Source organism: Dicentrarchus labrax, unplaced genomic scaffold (assembly GCF_905237075.1).
Source record: "Dicentrarchus labrax unplaced genomic scaffold, dlabrax2021, whole genome shotgun sequence".
In the NCBI taxonomy this organism is placed as follows: Eukaryota; Metazoa; Chordata; class Actinopteri; family Moronidae; genus Dicentrarchus; species Dicentrarchus labrax.
Window position 1 is genome coordinate 34,596,404 of NW_026136719.1, and position 22,768 is coordinate 34,619,171.

At 38.4% G+C, this 22,768-nt stretch overlaps 1 protein-coding gene and 1 long non-coding RNA gene across 5 annotated transcripts in view; one reads left to right on the top strand and one right to left on the bottom strand.

The window, feature by feature from the left end:
• The window catches only part of ano1a (anoctamin 1, calcium activated chloride channel a), a 66,629-nt gene that overhangs the window by 20,607 nt on the left and 23,254 nt on the right, over positions 1–22,768 (bottom strand). For 3 of the 4 annotated variants that reach the window (XM_051379989.1, XM_051379992.1, XM_051379991.1), the window contains exons 5-14: positions 17,237–17,388; positions 15,816–15,870; positions 15,190–15,241; positions 14,031–14,086; positions 13,704–13,745; positions 9,934–9,998; positions 8,521–8,655; positions 6,741–6,901; positions 5,290–5,375; positions 2,121–2,132 (exon numbers count right to left, since the gene is read on the bottom strand). In XM_051379989.1, coding sequence (XP_051235949.1) covers positions 2,121–2,132; positions 5,290–5,375; positions 6,741–6,901; positions 8,521–8,655; positions 9,934–9,998; positions 13,704–13,745; positions 14,031–14,086; positions 15,190–15,241; positions 15,816–15,870; positions 17,237–17,388 — 816 coding nt within the window. The remainder of the gene's footprint in view (positions 1–2,120; positions 2,133–5,289; positions 5,376–6,740; positions 6,902–8,520; positions 8,656–9,933; positions 9,999–13,703; positions 13,746–14,030; positions 14,087–15,189; positions 15,242–15,815; positions 15,871–17,236; positions 17,389–22,768) is intronic. The other variant, XM_051379990.1, reaches the window with a different exon arrangement.
• Positions 3,778–22,768, top strand: part of LOC127352030 (uncharacterized) — a 51,228-nt gene continuing 32,237 nt past the window's right edge. Inside the window, exon 1 of the long non-coding RNA XR_007881023.1 lies at positions 3,778–3,845. This is a non-coding gene — a long non-coding RNA (uncharacterized LOC127352030). The remainder of the gene's footprint in view (positions 3,846–22,768) is intronic.

The following is a 22,768-nucleotide window of genomic DNA, read 5'->3' on the forward strand; positions in this document are numbered from 1 at the left end:
GCATTTTACAGTGTGCTTATATTCAAGTGTTTGTAACTTCAAGCTTAACAATAACTTCCAAACAACAGCCCAACATTTTGAAAACATGCTTGTTGCTGAATCAGATAACTAGATCAATGTAAGTGATATATGTGTGTCCACATTGTTCCAGCGTTTAGCCTATCTCATAGGGAGCAAGTACTTCCGGTCAGCCACGCCCACTTTCGGTTTGAGCACCACCCATGCCAGTTTTAAGCTGTCCCATTCTGACTGATCATATAAAAGATGGACATCATTCAATTGAATTGAATTCCGTTTTATTTGTATAGCGCCAAATAAATAAAACTAAGGTTTGGTCAAATTAGCTAGATCATGCAACACAATGCTGAATGTATGTAAGGTATATTAGTTACGTCTATTATAAAACACTGTGGCTAATATGTTTGCCCAGGTTTTTAGATATCCAGGCTAACAGCGAAGCTAACAGCTACCTTCTACCCCCAGGCTTTATGCTATTACAGCCTTCCCAAACCTATCCCTGATGTGAGCCTGTAATGGGCACACAGACTGATATCCATCTGGGTAAGACAGCAACAGTGCATGTTATACAAAATGTCAAACTGTTCTGCAAATCTGTGTTTACCTTCCTAAATCCAGACATTTGATACACAGAGCTGCATGATGTGGCATGTCTAATTTGTGCTGTTGTCAAATAATACTTTCATGGTTGAATCTAAGATCAACATTAATATGCAGTCAGAAGTGTGTGTATATGTACCCATAATAAATAACCGTAATACAGTAGGCCAAGAAGAATGAAGAGGTATGTATACAGAGGAAACTGCATGAAAACAAGGCAGAGGGTTAGACAGTCTCTTTTGGCCTGAAGGTCCATGTGCCCAGCTAATGTACACATGGTCAGACAGACAGAAAGAGCCAAATAGATAAAAGCTGTCTACTGTAGCAACAATCTTAACATACAGAGACTCACTTTCATTTGAAGTGGACGAAATTAAGCAGTGGACTTTGGGTTTTGAGCCCTTTAACCACAGATTGAGTCAAAACTTGCTCTTACATTTAATTTCATATTAAAATATTTTTCAGAAACAGTCCTCATGACATCATCATCATTACTACTACTTGACTTAAACCTAAATTAACATATTGTTTTGGCCACTTTGCAGCACTGTAACAACAACTGACATATTATCAGTTTATAACGTTAACATGGTAAACAAGTTAGAAAACAACTAAAAATGTGGCTGTATTTCACTCTAAAGGATTTCTACACCGTGCAGGATATCCAATACATTTTTCAAAACGTGTAAAGGGGGAGGTTTCTGGCGACACATGGGACCCGTTGAAAGCTGGTCCAATATACAGCTTGTACAGTGTGATGTAGAACTGAAGCCACCAGTGCACATCCACTGAGAATGAACTTTAAAGTGAAGTACTAGACATCTTGTGTCCAGCAGCAAAACTTGATTTGAGAAATGAACATTTGCATATTCAGAGATTCTGGAATGTTAAATGAGGTAGGAGGGGGAGATGACTTTTTAAGGATTGTAATGAGGAAATTATACTTTTTTGTGGAAAAAACATATCAGCACACATTGCTCAAAGCAGATTATTTTTATGTCTTAATATTAATCCTTTAACAATTGTTACTTAGCCAGCACCGCTTCTTCTTTTTGATTTTAAATGCCTATCACTTCACTTTGTGTGTGCTGCTTGTCTTGTGCTTATGTTGAGCACAGTTGTCTCTGTGTAGCGGGGACACATCTAAAAAAGAAATGGAAAGGCAAAGAGAGAGAGAGAGAGAGAGAGAGAGAGAGAGAGAGAGAGAGAAGAGAGCTATGAGTGAACTAATTGCCCCGTTAACTCCACAATAAAGACCACAGAGATGGCCAGTATTGATGAACCTCAGAGAGAAAGAGCACAGCTACAGAAAAAAAAAAAAAACACATTACAAAGGAGCAAAGAGATGAAGATATCAAGTGAAAAGACCTGAGGCAGATTGTTAGACACCTTGAGGGAGAAAAGGTTTTTGTTAACAGCTGCAGAATGGATCTAAAGCAGTGCGTCAAAACGAAAGTTTAAATATGAGAGACAGCAAGAAATAAATCAAGTTGGAGCCAAACCTTATGTTCCTCCTGTAAAATACACACACATAAACACAAAAGAGAAGGTGTCAGTCATTGCCTTTGGAGATAAAAACATTTGTAGAAAAATGATAAAAACTGAGAATCTTTTATAAAAGAGGGTGGCAGTGCATTGTTTCATTTCATTACCAATTTTCAATACTGATGTCTGAGGATGTGATGTTTGTGTGGGAACATTTTTGCGGAGGGCTGACTCACTACAGAGCGCACACAAAAGACAGAGGAGGTACATTCATATGCATATCCTGACCTGTGCCTTTACGTTGGTCTTATTACGGTGTGTGTGACTGCGCTTTTAGGTTAAGTGCAGTGAAAAACATCTGTATTCTTCACATTAATGGAAGTGTCATGGTGAGTGGTTACAAAGAGTTGAAAATATTCTGTACAAAAACATTGCGCAGTTTGCTGAAGATTTGAAGATGCTAGAGATAAAGAGATCTTTTTTTCTATTTCATTAACAATATCTTTAATATTACTTAACACAGTAGCAAGCAAGACTCTCCCGGATTTGTTATGACAGACAGTTTAAATTATTTCCACTTCAGCTGGGTGTCAAATGCTGTCAAATGTAACACATTAATTGAAATTAATTTTAAAAATTACTAATTTAAAAATGCTATGAATTTAATGATCTATTATGGACACATTTTAGAAGTGACAGGCTTAAGTTCAATGGATAAAGATGATTTCTAATGCCATCTTTAGATATCTTTACTAATGTGCCACAATAATGGTCAAATATCTTCACTTGGAGGCTTTTTCAAGCAAATATTGAAATATGTGATTGTGATTAAATCAGAAAATATTTCTGCCACTGCTTGAAGTCTCCATGACACCCTCTGGACACCCCATTAATATTTCTCTAGATCAATTCTGTTGCTATGGAGAAGCCACTCAGAGGCGTGAATCAGAGAGATAGTCAATTCAAAATGCTTAAACATGACGCCGTAGTTCCTGAATCCATCCAAACTGAAACCAGAATTTAAAAGTGAACCGACTGAAGCAGCAGATTGTATTTTGAGTTTTGTCATCACTGTTATATTAAGCTTTCACTCGCCATTAATGGCACATGTAACTGAATTTTAAGCTCTGTGATTGTATGTTTGTGGCAAATTCACCAGAAGTTTTTATGTACAGTCTTGTATCTTCAATGTCATAACACAGTTATTAAGCCATTGTACTGGAACAACGGAGTACTGAGACATCATTGTCTATGGGGAAAAAAACTGGGACTTTTATTGCTCCTCTTACTTCACAGCTCTCTAAAATATAGAGCATTTATTTGTCATTTTATGTTTTGATACGAAAGGACCATGCCAGTTTTCCAGTTTTCCAGTTTTCCAGGCAGCCATTTGTCTCCATTCCTTTCACTGTGTCGGGAAATCAATTTGCACAGACATGCAACCTTATGGTCACATGATAATGCATTTTAAAGGACTACACTACAGGCAGACACCCTCTCCACATTCAAGAGTAGGCTTAAGACGTTCCTCTTTGATAAAGCTTATAGTTAGGGCTGGATCAGGTGAGTCCTGAACCATCCCTTAGTTATGCTGCTATAGGCCTAGACTATCGGGGGATTTCCCATGGTGCACTGAGCTCCTCTCTTCCTCTCTCTCTCTTTCTGCACTCATTCATGTCCCACTAATGCATGTTACTAACTTCACTTCTTCCCCGGAGTTCTTGTGCTTTCTCGTCTCGCAGGTTCTCATGAATCCTGGTGGAGCCTCCTGCCATGGTCCTGCTTGACTGCCATTGCTAATATCACTGATATTGTTATTATTATTATTATTATTAATATTATTATTATTACTACAGTTACTATTGTCACTGCTTGTTGTCCCCCATCGTTGCTGTTGTCGTCGTCATCATCTACTATTAGTGTAGTTGTTGCTACTGTTGTTGTTGTGCAACTGTCTGTCTATCTGTCTCTCTGTGTCTCTCTCTGTCTCTCTCTCTCTCTCTGTCTCTATCTCTCTCTCTCTCTCTCACCCTAACTGGTCGGGGCACACGACCACCCACCTAGAGCCGAAGGGTCTGTCCTAGGTTTCTGCCTTTTAACAGGCAGTTTTTCCTTGTCCCCGTCTCCAAGTGCTTGCTCATGGTGGTACTGTTGGGTCTCTGTAAATAATGTTATAAAGAGTTCGGTCTAGACCTGCTCTATTTGAAAAGTGTCCTGAGATAACTTCTGTTATGAATTGGCGCTATACAAATAAAATTGAATTGAATTGAATTAAATTGAATTGAATTGAATTGAATTGAATTGAATCAGAACACAGCATCATGTTGCTTTTAAAACACTTAAAGCAGACATGATGGATGACTATCTCTGTGTCAAACTGACTTTATGGCATACTGAAATGCATGGGAAGCAATGGTTTTACTGGAAGAGAGAAAAAATGTCCTAGTGAATTGAAGTTTAGTCTACAGGATTGTTAGTTAATTTATAAAATCAACATGAATATGGTTCTTTTAAGAATATATTTATGTTATGTTTAGTAACACAAGAAATGATGCATTAAATATTTCTATGTGTTTATAAATTAGAATTATTAGAATTATTAGATTAAAGAAATAGTTTTGGACATTTTAGACATTTGCTTGTTAAATGAGCACATTGATACCACTCACATATCCGTAAGCTAAATATGAAGCTGCAACCAGCAGATAAATATCTAAGCTCAGCATAAAGACAGGGGGGAACAGCTGTCCATAGGTCCAGATAGAAGAACCTCCAAAGCTATTTGCTTTTGCATATTTACATGTTTCCTGTAAAAACAGGCAGCTAGGAAGGGTTAGTCAATAGGGATGAATGTGTGTTACATCCCCCCACCATGCAGCTATTAGCGGTCCTATCCTCCCCGTGAACAGCATAGCCAGACCAGGACCGACCACATAATTTGTGGTGTTTTTTCGTTTTTTTGCCGGGTTTAGCTCTTGGCACCATGGGGCTAACATAACATTTTTGGCATACATTGTTTAATTGGGGTACAATAGGACTGGATGTTCTTAAAGGGTTAATTTTTTTTAATTTAACCTGGACTTTAATTAACAAGCTTTAGTTTGTTGTTTTTGTTTTCAACCATACACTTGTGGACAGATATCTTGCAACAAGGATTTAGAAAAGTGCTTTGTGGCATTATCTCACCTCCTCCTCCTCTCCGAATCCTGTCAGGTCCCAGACGTAGTTTAACCGCATCTGCCGTCTCTTCCAGTGTTCCATGAAGAGAACCGCTACGTAACCAAGCACACACAGCAAACTGTGTGAGTGTGAACGCACACTCTTTCATATTGTCAGTCTTTCTGCACAAATGGTAGCAGTATTCATAAGATGAAGTGTACAGAGATGCACATTCTGTACATATCGAATCAACAGCTGAGAAGTGACTATAATGACAGTAGTCTTGTCAGGTATTTAGGGTTTCTATATGATATCACAGTTATTTTAGACTCTGATATAAAGGGTTATTTTGTTGACTTTAAATATGATTAACATCATCTGCTTGCACCTACTAACCTCTATGACTAGCTAGATTACTGTAGTGCACAATAAATTGAAAATACAATTGTATTATAATAGTATATGCAATAGTATTTTATTTATTATTATTGTCAACAAATCCCATACCAATAATGCATCCTACCTTCTCTCACTACTTCCCTACCCTGTCTGTGACTCCAAGCCCACTGGTTCCTAAGAACGTGAATCCTTAAAAACTGACCATATATATTTGTTTCATTTAAAAAAGAGGCTCAGTAATTTTGTAACAGCTAGTCACTGTAGATTTTATCAAACTTTACTCAAACAAGATGAAAACAGTACATTTGTTGGGGACTATTTTCAGCAGTGACTAAATCCACATTTGGTGCTCTAGTGAGTATTTGGGGCAGCAGTACGGTGTATGTGGGATTGAGTAAAAATAAACTACATGCTGTGTGTGGTCATGGTAATAAAGGAACATGTCACCAAGTGCAACAGTGTGACTCATTCATGTTTTTGGCCAACAATGGAGCTCTATGGCACAGGAAGATGATATATCAGGCTCTAATACACACCCAGCACTTACTGGATACGTTCACTCTTGGTTTGGGTCTTTTCATGTGATTTGTTGACAATAAGGCAACAAATTTCAGCACGATGACGTACTTTCCATTTGTATACATGCACACATGTTGCTATTTTGCAAATGCAATGATTTCTAAGTACATACAGTTTCCTGGCATTCTCCTTCATCAGGTCTGCCATATGTGAATCCCAATGTCAGACTGTGACTCTGTCAGACACTAGCTTCATCTAAACACATAACACATTCCCCAGTCTGAAGCCCTGCTGCAACTAACAGATGGCAGCGTGGTTTGGCAGGACATGAAAGGAGGACCAGCTCTGTGTTTACTCAGGGGCTACCTTCACGGATTCCAATTGTAAGGTGAAGTAGCCATGTTTCTGCCACAGCTGTACTGAATGGATTAAATGATACTGTATATTAACTGGAACAAATCCAGCATTAGTCAGCTGCACAGTCAGTATTTGTAACATTCTACTCATCTACTGGTCTTAATTAGATCGTTTGCTGTTGTTATGATTGGATGTGTCCTTACCCCAAAGGGCCATAAAGATGGAGAAGAAGACGGTGGCTGGGTTGTCGAACAGGTGGCTGGCTCGAGCTGTACCACATGCTGTCACCAGCTTCCAGTAGCTGCAGGCGCGGTCGCACAGTGGACACATGGTAATGTTGTTCCTGGGATCACAAATCTCCATACTGACAAAACAGGGATGAATGAAATAGATGAATTATTCAAAAGGGGGAAAATGATGGTTCAAACAAATCAGAACAAGAGTTTAGATTCAGCTTACTGACATGTTAGTACTTAAGGGCTATATAAATATATATATATATTAGTGCTGTCAAACGATTCAAATATTTAATCCGATTAATCACGTTAATGTCATAGTTAACTCGCAATTAATCGCACATTTTTAGCTATTCTAAATGTCCCTTGATTTCTTTTTGTCCCATTTTCTCATTCTAATATATATATATATATATATATTCATGCAGCAAACAACTATTATCTATGTAAATATATGGTCATAGTGTCACACTCCCTCTGCCTGTGTTGCTATCGCAGCCTCTCTGGTTTGTTTACATAGCCAGTCTGCTTTCTGTGTAGCGTACAGTGACTGAAACAGCTGATTTCACTACCACCTAGTTTCCTGATAGGTTTCCATGTACTTACTAAATAATAACTGTACTTAGTAGCCAGTTCTTTTGGTACTTTGATATACTATATTTATTTGGATACCATGCAGTTTCCTAGTAAATACCAGGTAATTAGTGGACTGTAAAATTAAGTGTTACATATCAATCTAGTTTTTACATAAACAGTCCCCATTATGGCCCAATACCCCTACAGACAGATACCTCAGTTTAAACAGTGGCGGAATCTCTAATGGTTAACATTTCTATTGGCTTATGAAATACAATGTATCATCATATTGCCGAACAAAAACTGACATGCTCTGTACATGTGAAGTCTGTAATGACTTGGTGTGGCAATAAACCCCTAGCTTTAGCATGTGTTTATGTGGGTAGGTGGAGTCATTCTGAGGGTGTAGTCTAAGCCTGATGTTTACCATCAACATGCATACCACAGTACAAGAGATATCTATCTTAATAATTATTCATTTGGTCTGCTTTTGATTTCCTAAACCAAGACAACTGCCAGTGGGTTATAATGAATTCATTATATTTATTACAAATGAATTAACAAATCAGAAAACTAAACTATATTACATTCAAACAAAATTGACACTTGATTGTTTTTGTAACAGCCTAATTTGGACTGGAAACAACCTTTCTATTATATTTTAGGGAATTATGATCTGCAGCAGCAATTATTGAGACATGTCTTATGCAGGTGAAATGGTGAATATTTGCAGTTTAGTGTGTATTTAACTATTTCACACTAGTAGTTTTGATAGCTAACACAAAATAAATGAATATAAGTTAGATAGCTTACAAATAAAAAAAAGATTCACCTCAGCCAAGGAGAAGGCAAATGATTTTGGAAACAAAGACTCTTTGATAAGACTGCTCCTGATTTCAGTCATAATTTCTACATGCATATACATATCATACTGCATTTTATTTAGGCAAGGATTTGTTTGGTTTAAACAACATTTGACACCACATAATTGTTTGTAACACCTTGCTAGTTTTAGCTGGGCAGCAAGATTCAAGATTTCACATCAGTGACTAGGTTTACATGCACACATATTTTCCACTTATATTCAGAATATAATATTCCACATTTGATAAGGCTCCTGTGAACAGCATATTCTGTTTGGATATATTGGATATTCGTAATTGCTGTATACCTTGGAATGTTGTCATCCACAGTGGCACAGCCGTAGAGGAATACAATGACTCCAACGATGGCTGCAGGGATTAGCATCTGTGTGTAGACTCCTAACCAGGCAAAATACAGTCCAACCTTCTCCCCGAAATACTTCCTGGAGGAGGGGACACCACAGGCGTTATATTTACATCACTACGTCACTGTTAACTAAGATGCCGTATCATAATACCTTATACTTATCAAATGAAATCATGGTCCATACAATTAGGTAATATTTGTCAATATTAAAGTCCGATTTTTTAATGAGTCCTTTTATGCTGTCATATATAGGTATGTTGGAAATTATTTCCCCATTAGCATCTCACTTCCTCCACCATCTGCATAAACTAAACAATCTTACAAATTAGATAATTTTATGACACTAATAAAACAACTGATATGATGATTTGATGATATTGCATCATCATTCTCGTTATTTGTAACGTTACATCAGTGCTATGGTTCCTGAGCAGAGTGGGTTTGATAAGAAATGACATCAGCTCACATTCCTAGTCTCTGTCCTGGACCACGTTCAGCTCAGCACAGGACTATTGCTTCTGTAGAAGAGCATCAATGAGCCTGTGAGAGCCCTCATCTGTCTTCCCTGCCTGCAGGCTGCTGAAAGCAGTTAATGCTGCTGTGAGAGCACCAGCCATGGCAGACATGAGGTCTGAAAATGTGCCTCTGATTTACCTGACTAGTGCAGTGGCCGTTCGGGGCACGTGCCCATTTGGAACAGGCAGATTGCTTGGCTCCCAGAAGTGCTAACTACAGCCTCATTGAGAACCGCTCATCCGATCAACTTGACATTGCAATCCACTGGGTCCTCAGCAATGCAGCCCCCAAGTGTGAGGTCGATCGAATTAACAGTTCTCAAGATATGCGGAGAACAGTCATACACACATACAGACAGAGAGTCCTTCCTTTATAGTTAGATGATGCTGCTACAGCGCCAAATATTGGCCAGTGGAACCAAATTTGTCATGGTCACTCAGACATCATATCTATGTCCACCAAATGTGGTTGCAATAGCACAAAGTGTTCAGGAGACATGACTTTTTTCAGTATAGGCCCTGCCCACAGCAAATATCAAGGGCCAGTTATAGCAAAACTGTATAGAATTCAAAAATCCCTAAAAGTAACTTTTTCTGTCTCTGTCCAGATTAGGTGATGGTTGAATCCACAGAATCAAGGCCAAAATGTAATGTGATTTGTTCTTATAGCGCCATCATCTGGCTAATTTGTACCAAATTCTCCCTTGGGTCCTCAGCAATACATGAGTAAAGTGTGAAATTGATTGAATGAACGTTTGTTGAGAAAATTAAAGGACAGACATAAATACATACATACATACAGTATAGTTAGAGGACAAAAGCACTGCTGTGGATCTGACCTGATGAGTCCAATAGGCTGGTACTTGTAAAAGACGCTGTAGCTGGCCCACTCCTCATACAGAAGCTGGGAAAAGATGCAGGAGACGATAATTATCATAAATGCTCATACATTATATTCTATATTATCTGCAGGTTTTTCTGTATCACATTTAGTGAGTCTGCTGTTGATGATGTCTGCATCATCAAAAACTCTGTGTTCACCTGTCTTGAAAATTCAGTAGCCTATGATGTACAGTATATTCTCTGTTTAACAATTAGTAAATATTTAATGTTCCTCGCCTGTTATTTGGAAGTTACATGCAGTATTAGCCGTCTGTGCAGTATGCAGAAGATATGTATTGTATTGCCAGATTCTTGACAATACACAGCAATAGGGTTTCACTAAAATGTACCATTGAAAAGTATAAAACTAACAATATCGGCTGTGGCTCAGAGGCAGAGCGGGTCATCCACTAATCAGAAGGTTGCTGGTTTCGATCCCCGGCTCCTCCCGCCGCGTGTCGAAGCATCCTTGAGCAAGATACTGAACCCCAAATTGCTCCGGATGCTGTGCATCGGTGTGTGAATGTGTATGAATGAGTTAGTTTCTGTTTGATGGGCTTGCCATCACTCAGTGAATGTGTGTGAAAGGGTGATGCGTAGTGTAAAAGCGCTTTGAGTGGTCGGAAGACTAGAAAGGTACTATACAAGTAGAGGTCCATTTACCATTTACCATAACTTTGACAAAGCACTGTACAATTATTGTAAAGGTTTTTTTCATTTTCCTGTAAAGTAACGGTTATGGTTTTGGTTCCCGCCCCACTATTCTCATTGGTCTAGCACGGACCTTTTTAATAGCAGACATTTGGATTTGTCTCAGTAAGCCATGTATAGAACTAACATGCAATACTGCCTTTGTGCTGTTTGTCCGTCCTTTGTTGCTTATACTACTATCATACTAAAAGCAATTTCACTGGGAAACACTGACAAACACAATCATTCACAGGCAGCGCAGTGAGCTGCAAGGCGACAAGTGCAGGCTTTTAATCACAAGGAGGCAGGCCCAGAGGAACGGCAGATGATACGGCAGATCACAGCACATCGAAAAAGACAACTCTCATTATTACAGCTGAATCGATTTCTTAAACATGTATACGTGGGATTGTGACATATATAAGTATGTTGCTGTGGGGGCACTTGAAACAGCAAGCTAAAGCATTTCTGATGCTTGAGAATAACAGAGGGGGAATTATTAGGCTGTTGCCTTAGTGACACACAGCCTACAGTGTAATTATGGAGTGGAGAGTGTTAGCAGGGGAGGAGATGACTTCAGGCTCAGCATGAGCTCTTATTTTCTTGCCAATTGCCTAGTTAATTTTATTCTTGTATAGTAGGAGGAAAAGGCTCAGAAATGCAGATATGCTATCCTGTTAGCATGGTAGTTGGTCATGCTTTGTTACTCATAATTTAGAACAAACCCTACTGGTACAGCTAATTGAGTGGGATGTTTTAATATCTAATAGATATTGTATTAAGAGCTCAAATGCTAATTTAAACTAGCTGGCAATTTCAGTTTCAAAATAAAAGCACATTTTCCAGTTTTGCCGCGGATTGCTTTCCGTAGAACCACCATATTTCTACAGTAGTCCAGAAAAAACAAACCTAACACTTGCTATAGATAGGGCCTTTTGCGTTTTAGCAAGTTTTGTGGCCACCGTAGTTCCTCCTATACACACACCTCACAGCCCATTCTCATTTCCAAGTCGCCAAATATATACACAAGCGCTGATTAGATAGTCAGATACAATCTGATACTTCACCATTAGATACCACTAAATCTTACACAGTAGACCTTTAATTTGAGAAGTTCTTGATAAAAACACTTGATTGATGGGATGCGATATAATGTGTATAAGTAACATTTTACAGTGATGGGACAGAGATGTAGATAAGGTGCACACAAATGGAAAATCTAATTTAGGAAAATTATAATTGCTATTTAATTAAGAGATTTCATTTATAATATATATATATATATATATATATATATATATATATATATATTCAATATATTGCCATGTTTTAGATCTATTTTTAGGAAAATAGTATACACATCACTATATGCATAAAACCTGAGTAAAAGTAAAAGTGTACCCTTTCATGCAACTAAACAATGGGATCTGCATTTGTAATTACCACAGTCCCTGAAACCCAACATCATGACCCTCACTTTATGCTTACACTGCTATCTAGCAAATATGATTAATACAGTGTTTTTAAGAATCAATATATATATATATATATATATATATATATATATATATATATATATATATGTGAGTTAGCTGTTATAGGTAAGTGCATAAGGATCTGCTCCAGGGCAACTGACCCTATCTACAGTATTCATCTGCACACTGCTCTGCTGTTCATGGTTTTAACTGTAATGCATGGGGTGAGTGAAAGTGAAAGAATTAACACAATTATGATAATAGGTTGAAAATACCATAAGTTTACTGTACTTTAACCTGCAACGCCATTTTAAGAAAAATTGCTTTTTAGATATTTAGATTTTGAAGAAAATGTACAGTATAAAAAGTCTACACACCCCTGTTAAAATGCCAGATTTTTGTGATGTAAAAAAATGAGACAATAATAAATCATGTCCAAACTTTTCACAATTCAATTGAAAAACAAACTGAAATCTTTTAGGGGGAAAAATAAAAAATAAAAAACTTACAATAACCTGGTTGCATAAGTGTGCACACCCTTAAACTAATACTTTGTTGAAGCACCTTTTGATTTTATTACAGCACTCAGTCTTTTGGGGTAGGAGTCAACTAGCATGGCACATCTTGACTTGGCAATATTTGCCCACTCTTCTTTACAAAAGCGCTCCAAATCTGTCAGATTGCGAGGGCATCGACTGTGTACAGCCCTCTTCAGATCATCCCACAGATGTTCAATGGGATTCAGGTCTGGGGTCTGGCTGGGCCATTCCAAAACGTTGATATTCTTCTGGTGAAGCCATGCTTTTGTTGATTTGGATTTATGCTTTGGGTCGTTGTCGTGCTGAAAGGTGAAAGTCCTCTTCAGCTTCAGCTTCAGCTTTCTAACTGAAGCCTGAAGGTTTTGTGCCAAAATTGACTGATATTTGGAACGGTTCATAATTCCTTCCACCTTGATTAAGGCCCTGGTTCCAGCTGAAGAAAAACAGCCCCAAAAGTAAGGTCACTATTGTGCCATATTTTCTCCACTTGATGATGACTTCACTGTGTTCCATGGTATATCTAATGCCTTGGAAATTCATTTTGTACCCTTCTCCTGATCTCTCTGATGTTTTGGAAGCTCTTTGCGGACCATGGCTTTTGCTCTGAGATGCAACTGAGAAAATGTCAGGAAAGTCCTACTGGAACAGCTGAACTTTATTTGGGATTAATCAGAGTCATTTTAAATGATAGCAGGTGTGTACTGACTACTATTTAACATGAGTTTGAATGTGATTGGTCAATTCTGAACACAGCCACATCCCCAGTTATAAGAGGGTGTGCACACTTATGCAACCAGGTTATTGTAAGTTTTCTATTTTTTATTTTTCCACCTAAAAGATTTCAGTTTGTTTTTCAATTGAATTGTTCACATTATAGGTCACATTAAAGGTGGAAAAAGTTTGGACATGATTTATCTTTGTCTCATTTTTTTACATCACAAAAACCTGGCGTAGACTTTTTATATCCACTGTATCTGTATGACAGATCATTCATTGTATTGTGATTTGACTTGCTCTACTTACCTTCCTGTCATTAGGTTCTGCATTCACCCCTTCGATATCTCCCTGAAACACAGTTGGTTTCATTTTCAATGAATACACTTTGTCCATCATGCATAATGAATAATGCCTTTAATTTAACACAAATGTATGAGTTGCCATTTGTCAGAAACCTGAGAGTAAGTCTAGTCACACAAAGGACTGTTTAACATAAATTATAAAGTAAGTAGCGAGTCCTTTGGTGTTTTTCATAACAGAAACTCACTGAATTGGAATAATACTCTCTGCTGCAAATATACAGCAATTTCCCAGCTGCTCACAAACCAGTAAGGGAGATGTGGTCATACTCACATCATGCAGAGGATAAGCAGATGTATAGACACCATTAGCTAGTAGACTGGTGATCCCTGTAAGAAGACATATTCAGCAGGATTATAATCCAGGAGGACACATACACACACACACACACACACACACACACACACACACACACACACACACACACACACACACACACACACAAAGACACAGACACAGACACAGAGAGAGAGAGAGAGAGAGAGAGAGAGAGAGAGAGCAGTATAACACTCAGCTTTAGAGCTCTGGAGGAAGATTACACCCAGAGAGTCAGAATTTATGTTACATTTCCTCTTTCAAAGGAGGTCAAGAGGTCAAACATGACACTTCATCATGGTCTTTATTTTTACAGTTTTGCTGGAGAATTACATTCAGAGAGACATATAAATAAAGTTTTTATTTCACCATGGTAATGGTGCAGCATACTTATTAGAGTAAAACAATAAACACACTTTGATTTAACTGGGTTTCCTTCTACCTGTGCCTGGGCTTATTTGCTCTTAAAACATTTTCATGTTTCACTTTCTGCCTCAAACAAACCTGAACATATTTCTCATTCATATTTTGAAAATTACATAACTCTCAAGAGACTGTCAAACTTAGCCAAGGCTCACCAGTTAGCTTTCAGTCAACACTGTACTGCATAGATGACAGAAAAGAGGCTTACAGATAGCTAAGGTTTGTCTGATGGCAGATGATCCCACAACTCTGCACTCTTCTGTCATGGTAATTACACTGTACTTGGATGAAACCAGAATCACACGGTTGTATTCCTCCACCAACCAGTCATGTTGCTGTTTACATTTATGTCTGTCCAGACTTATATAATATATGTGGTAAAGACTTGGAAAGGATCTAATAAAAAGATAAAAAGTGTATTTTTTGACTAAATGAAGGTTATCATTCCAGTGAATATACACTTTTGCCTTGATTAATGAAGGATTATCATAGATGTATTGGCTAAACAGGTACACGTTTGTGCCAAAATTTAAGAAATTCCTTCAAGTGTATCCTGATATATTGTGTTCACAAGAATGGGACATATGGATGGACAACCTGAAAACATGGCTATCACCAATGCGGAGGCATGAAAAGGAGCCAGATTAATTGGATATTGATTTATCCCTTGAAGAGATACAGGCAGAGGTCTTACCCATGGAGTATTTGGCTCTGGTGCATCTCGTCCTCTTTAGTACCTCATAAACCTGACGATACAGAAAAACATTTAAAACTCATATTTAACCAAGCAGATTCCGTCTTAAAACCGTGAGAATTTAGATGTAGGAGAGCAAGCTGAATGTTTATAATAATGAAATAGTCAGACGGAGGATGAAGCAGGCCTTCCACAGAGGTTTATTGACAAGAGCTGAAGCTCAGCTAGGAACCGATGGCTGCTGTGATTGAGAAGCTCCATTCTATAACGAGAAGCCAATCACATTATCCAGTCATTAGCTAAACCCTGCCAAGTGATGTGTAGGTGTGTGTATGTATGTCGATGTAGTAGCACATGTATGATTCAGATTCACAGAATGTATTCATTTTTCATGGTAGCCACTCCCACAAAGTCACATAGAAGCTTATTTGAGCAAAGTACATATATATAGTGTCATATATTTTAGATCTATGTAGAAAACCACATTTGTCTACACTAAAGAACAACATATCACACACATTCTGTCACTGTGCTGAATCAAACACTGCTCCTTTTATGTGGAGATTTTGTGTGGCCTCCTGAGGCAACCATCTTCCAACCACTCATCTACTAAAAGCAATACTTACTATTGAGCTCCTGGTCTTGCTGTCAAAGAACTTGTCCCTGTCAGAAAGATCGAATCTGACAGACAAAGGACAAAACAGATCTAGTTTTAGTTGCAGTTCCAGAGAGGGAGTGCAGACTGACAATTCTTTACTTCATGGTAGATATTGGAAATAAAAAGAGAGGAAAGTTGACATGAAGGTCATTCAACATCTGCAGAGTTAAGTTCTAGGGTGCAGACTGATGTTGATAATTTTGCTGTCCACCTAGTCACAGTGAGCTGAGATTAAAGCTGCACCAGACAAGATTGTATGCACAAATACACTTATCATACTAAATCATGTTTAAACTATCTTTTGACGAGCTGAACATTTCATGTCCCCAAAATAACCTGCACAAATATGACTTAAAGTACAATGACAAAGAAGTACATATATCTCTGGTCTAAAGGCCTAAAACTTGCATTGTATGCTGTTGTAAACTGAGATCTCCTGCTAGCTGTTAGTCATAGCTGTAAATATAGCAGCCCACTGCCCACTCTCTCCTCCATACATCGCAGCAGCCTGATGTTTCTGTTAAGACATTCCTCTTTGATCAATGCCTTTAAAAGTGCTTTCATTTGTTAGGACATAGCAAGAAGCATCAGTGAAGTCATGACTTCTGCCTGAAGTTAATCCAAGTATTTTGTGTAAATGTTTTATTTAGCTATTTTCAAAACCTTCCAACACAGTGTTAAGAAAATGCAAATTACTTTTGTGATTTGGGTGAGCTATGTTTGTTTCCTCAGGGGAGAGAAAGCTGAGGGATGGGAGCTTCAGCAGAATGCAGCAGGAGAGTGTCACGCTTCAGCTCTCCTGCTGTGCTCTTCAGTCAGACAGTTTGATAGAGTTGTTGGGTGCAATTTACAACTCTGTGGTTGTTACTTCTACATGCTGTCTCAATAATGAAACTCCCTGTGTGGGTAAAGCTGCTTTTTCCAATTACACTTTTGCTCAGAGGTGATACAACGTGAAATATGGAGGATAAAGCTCAAGTTTGAGTTTCTTCTTTCACATTTCAGAACTTTGCAAGAATGTCTCACGATAACTTGCACAGCTGGGTAATTATTACCATTATTTCCCAATATGCTTCAAGATATTGTACCAACTTTTTTTTTACCAATATCTGACTGCAGTGTGAGAATATTATGAACATTTTGGAGGATTTTCTTCCTTTAATATACTGAAATATCCGTCTCTATAGCTGCTAAATGATCCACTATGCATATGTGACAACTAAAAGTTGGTGCCTTAAATGGGTCAGGATCAAATTATTTGTGTGCATGCTCAGATGTGTAAAACCTCTTTGACATGCAGATTCTACAGTATGTACTGTACATGGTGAAGCAAAATTAACCTACACATGAGAAATATTAAAACAGACACTCAGCAGAGATTTTACTCACAGATGCTGCTTCTCTCTGGAGAAAGGGTGAGAGAGGGATTTGACGCTTTGTGGCCGGTTGGCGTCTACTTTGGGATGGAGAGGAGCTGTGACTTTGTGAATGAACAGTCGGATCTTCTCCACCAGATTACTGCCTTGTTTGACATCGTAAACCTGCAGAGGAGGCAACAGAAGGATTCTGCATATACTTGTATATTTAGGGCCCGAGCACTGACCAGTGCAAGGACCTATTGTAATTGTAGGAATTCTCCGTTATTATTTTTCTGCGCCTTCAACCGCATTTTTAACAATTTCCCATGCTCGACAGCTCACGAAACTTTGCACAAAATTAAAACGTGGGAGAACTCGACGCATCCACTTATACCCGTGCACGAGCGCGGCCAAATGCCTAAGCCCCGCCCCTCCGAATCAGCCCCAAAGACGCGTGTGACTAACATATACGAAAAGTGGTACACATGTGTATCATGCTCAGACAAGCAGAAAAGCCTCCAAACCCAACAGGAAGTCGGCCATTTGGGATTTTGTGGTCATTTCTTGCGATTTTTGGCGTTGTATTTGAACAAATATCTCCTAGGGAATTTATCAGCTCGACTTCAAATTTGGTCAGTATGATTTAAACACCATCACGATTAAAAGTCGTGCTATTTGTGACTGTGCGTCAAACGGCCTGCCCCTGGCGTGGTGTCCAATTTCAAGGACTCGCCATGAAAAAGGAAGTTGTCATAACTCAGCGTACAAGATCTGATCTCAACGGAACTTCACAAGTCTGATAAGAGTCCTGCCCTGAACAAGTCTACATGACAATATTCAGATATAGTGATAGCACCACCTAGTGGCAACAGGAAATATCATGTTTTATACTTTCATGTTCTATTCCTAGCACGTTGATCAGATCTAGCTGAAATTAGGTCAGAAAATGCAAAATATATTGTTGATGATATGTGATAAATAAGGTGAGTTGTCATTGAAGGGTGTGCCCGCGGCATGGAGTCAAACATGGACGCACATGAATTGCTGTAACTTGAGTATACGTCGTCCATTCGGCACCAAACTTCAAGTGTCTGATCTATGTGATAATATTCAGTAAAAGTGGTAGCGCCACCTAGTGGTGGAATTTTTTGCACTTTTATGTATTTCTCCCAGCAGATTCAACACATCTAGCGGAAATTTGGTCAGAAGACCCTTAGAATGTTTGCAATGACATCTTATGAGTCTTATACATTTTTATTTAACCGTGTTGCCGTAGCGACGCAGTGAGCATCACTACTTGTTTTAAAGGGGACATATTATGTAAAACCAACTTTTTAATCGATTGATTATGTACATTTGGGACTCTGGAGGGCCTATCAGCAGGCAAAGTGTGAAAACAGATGAATTTTTTTGTGGGGTGCCTCAGTCAGAATACCGGAGATAAAGCAGTTAATGTTGACTTTGCAGGGCGTGTGGCGTCACATTCCCTGATTGCGAACTTTCACCGCAAACGTTGCCTAGCAGCGCTCCGTCATTGTCCGGATAAAAAGGCGAGAGTGCAGGCAAGGGAGCAGAGGAGCGGAAGAGCGGCCTTATGTCTGAGCAAAAGTATGCTAACTGTTTTGTTCTAGGATTTAGGAGTCCTGTGGATACATTTTATATATGACGGCAATGTCCCGGGTAGGGTCAATAAAAAAATATTATTTGTGATGGACTGTTTTCTGAACCTTGGTCAGTACAATGCTGGACTGTCCCAAAAACTGTTGCTGAAAGGGGGAGCAGTACCAACTGTCCGTGGCAAGGTGGCAGAGGAAGAAACTGTACGTATTTTTAAGAATGTATGCTTCAATTTAGCAATGCTAACTGCTGTTAACTGCTAGAGCCTCAGTGACGCTAACGTAACAGTTATTCTGTTTGTTAACATTAAATGTTTGTTAAATGTGTGCAAGATGCACTTCAAACTTTTAAGGTTACTTATGGTTACTTCTAACCATATTCTTCCCTGCTGATATTTTTATAGAGATTCACACAACGTTTATGCCGTGAATCACCAAGCAATTTTACCCCCGCTGCCAGTATATCAGCGCAGAAGGATGACTCGGTAAAAGTTAACGTTACTGTTGTGTGCTTTGTGGCCCGGGGAAATTGACTTAATGTGCGTCTGTATTTTGCCAAACGTGCATGCTTTTCATGAAGTACTATGCTTGTGTGTGTCGCTGCTAGAATGAGCAGAGACGTGACCTCCGAGCTAACAAACTGTAGCGGCAAGCCTCATCAGCCGTTCCACTCATTGAAGTACGTTACGTTACGTTACTTTATGATGTTGGTGGTCGTTACTAAGGATACAAAGTAAAACATTATGAGACAGTATTTGCTTTTACTGCATTACAAATTACTTCGGTAACTCCTTCTTGTTCAAGGTCTGACTCTGGTTCAAACATATATGGTTGGACCACAAAGTTTCCTCCGGTTGCCATCTTTCTCCCAGGGTTCATTAACTGTTCGTTAACTGTTGTCATGGTAGCGTGAAGCGTGCCGGCGTCGGAGACAGGCACTCAAAACCGACCGTTCTGAACAGGGCTGTTTTGGCAGGGTGATTGAACTGCTACGTTGCTTCATCCTTATGGTATTTTGACCAAAGCATGTCACAGACATTACATGAGGACACCAGGGAACTAGGTTAACTTGTAGAAATATGGTATAATATGACTCCTTTAATGTTTGATCGATTTTGTGGGGGCTAAAAAAGCTCAACACCTCATGAAACTTGGCACACACATCCCACATGGCAGAATTTTACATTTCATCTGGGTCTTTGACGTGGGTTCATCAAAATGGCTCGATAGCGCCCCCTACAAACTTTCAGAATAACAGCCCCGGTGTCCTATTTCACGGACATGTATGAAGATTGGCAGGCATATGTATCATGTCAGGACGTACAAAAAAGCCTCTTGGACTCATATCCTAAGCCCAACAGGAAGCCGGAAGTGGCAGCACATCAGGGTTAAAACGGGTAGGACCTCAAATTGAACCATGGGAAACACCACAATTAATTGTATAGCTTTTAGCTGAACATTCATCAATGTTTACAAAACATTTTCTGTTGTTAAGACAACATTTAAACCAATTAAAAACCAGTGATGGGAACAACGACGTTATAAATAACGGCGTTACTAACGGTGTTACTTTTTTGAGTAACGAGTAATCTAATTAATTACTCTTCCCATCTCAATAAGGCCGTTACTGCCAAAAAATGCGGCGCGTCACTATAATTGAAGCTGTTTTTTTTAAATCAGACCAACTAGATCTCTGAGCCGAGAGGCAAAGACTTTTTTTTACTGTTCTGCCTTGGTTAGTGGGCAGTGCACGAGACAAGCACATAAATGCTGACGATTGGCTGAGGTTGACTAAATTTCATGGTAAGCCAATCAGAGGTAGAGTTGGGCGGGTGTTTGAAAGCACGCATAGTTGGACACACAACGAACAACACAAGCGAGTCAGTCAACAAGAGACAGGTATGGCGAGTTGTGTTCCATCTTATTACATTTGCACTAAAAAGAGTGTATATATTGTTTGAATACATTTTTGGTACATTGCTTAAAGAGCATCATTTAATTTAGATTTATTTGTTGGCTGGCTGCAGCCTCTTGAAGTGAGATTGTCAATGGCCAGAGAAAGAGATTTGTTTTTATGGAAATGTATTTTTTATTTCTTATGTATTACCTGTTTATATTTGGATTCCTTAGTTTTGCTATACATTGTACTTTTCAGTTAGATTGAAAGCACCTCATATTGTTACACTGTTCTACTTTTTCGAGCAAGAAAATACTTGAAGTACAGTGTATCTACCAATTGTCTGAAGTTTCTGTTTTGTTTTATTTGCACTACAAAGAGTGTATATATTTGTCATTTATTTTTGGTACAGTGCTTAACAAGCATAATTTAATTTTGCCCAGTTGTGGCCTGTTGAGGGGCAATAAAAATCAAAAGTTCCAAAACATCTATTGTGTTATTTGTATGGATCCACTATATAAACATAATATCTACATACATGGCATTTGATTGGAGGCTAGTCTCACTTTGTCCCACAGCAACATTAAAATAGTTTAGATTTGTGTACATTGTTTCTGTTAATAATGGATTGTATTAAGTGTCCATCTCATTATAATATTCGGATTTATCATAAATAATTGAACGTGCACATGTATTTTAAGTTACATTAAAGGGGGATGGAGGTGGGGTCACATTTGAGCATTTAAAAATTGACTTGAAAGTAATGCAATAGTTACTTTCTTAAGTAACTAGTTACTTTTATAATTTGTAATTGAGTAATTAATTTAGTTACTTTTTGGAAGAAGTAACTAGTAACTGTAACTAATTACTTTTTAAAAGCAACTTGCCCAACACTGTTAAAAACTACCAGAGACACCAACCAGACTGTGAAGTCTACTTGAAAGAATGGAGTCATCTACTGTATCAAATGCTTAATAAAAATAAAAAATAAAGTTAAGTAAGTAAATTGTTTGGCTTCTGTAGAGATTTGACCATGCAGTGGGGAAAACCTATCTGAAGAAAATAGTTCACAATATTCACTAAATCAAAAAAGCTAGAAACTGTTAAATGTGGGAATGGGTTCTAAGAGGCACGTTGCAGGTTTTTATTGAGTGATAACTTTGCAAAGCATCTCTGTAATGTCTATCATAACATTAGTGTTTTATTTTGTAGTCATGTGGTACTTCCTGCTTTATTTTTTTGTTTTCCTCCTCTTGTGTTCCGTATTGCTTTACTTCCTATCTTTGTCTTTTTCCCTCCAGTTTGATTTTCACGAGCATTGATTGTGTTCGTTTTTCCTCACTATATATTACCTGTGTGTCATTCCTCCTGTACCAGTTCACTGTTGTTCCTTTGGGTCCTCACATCCAGCCCTTTTGTTTTTCCAGTGTTCTGTGTTTTCCATGGTGTTTGGATTTCTGCCTGTTTTTTGGGCTCTGCCTCAGCCTTTTCCCAATTGGATTTGTTTGCATGTGTGGATTGACCTCCTGTCTACCAAACCTTTATCTACTGGTAGTAAAAAAACTGATCCTCATACCTTTATCCTGCTTCTGTCTGTATTGCATTTGGGTCTTATTTCCTGTGAGTTCTCTGGGCATAACAATCTCAGCATCAATCAGGACCAATTCCTCACATAAAAAGAGCTTCTGAGGTATTGATATTTCTAGCCTGATAATGACACAAGTTTGATGTAATGTTATCAGTTTTATTTCTGAAGTGAACTGCAAATTCTTCACATTCAGAGTTTGCAGACATATCACTAGGCTTGATCATAACAGGATTAATTAAACGGTCAATGGTTGAAAAGAGAGAAGAAGGGAAAACCTGTTTGCTATGGATGTAATCAGTCATTTGTCTCCAGAAATACCCACAGTAAAAATTTCATTTGCGACTCTAAAGTTCAAACCATGTGGCTGGTATGTTTTGTGCCTATATCCCATACCTCTGAATTTGACAATTCTCACAGCTCCCTCTTGTAAATACAGAAGACAATCTGCAGTATTGGACTTAT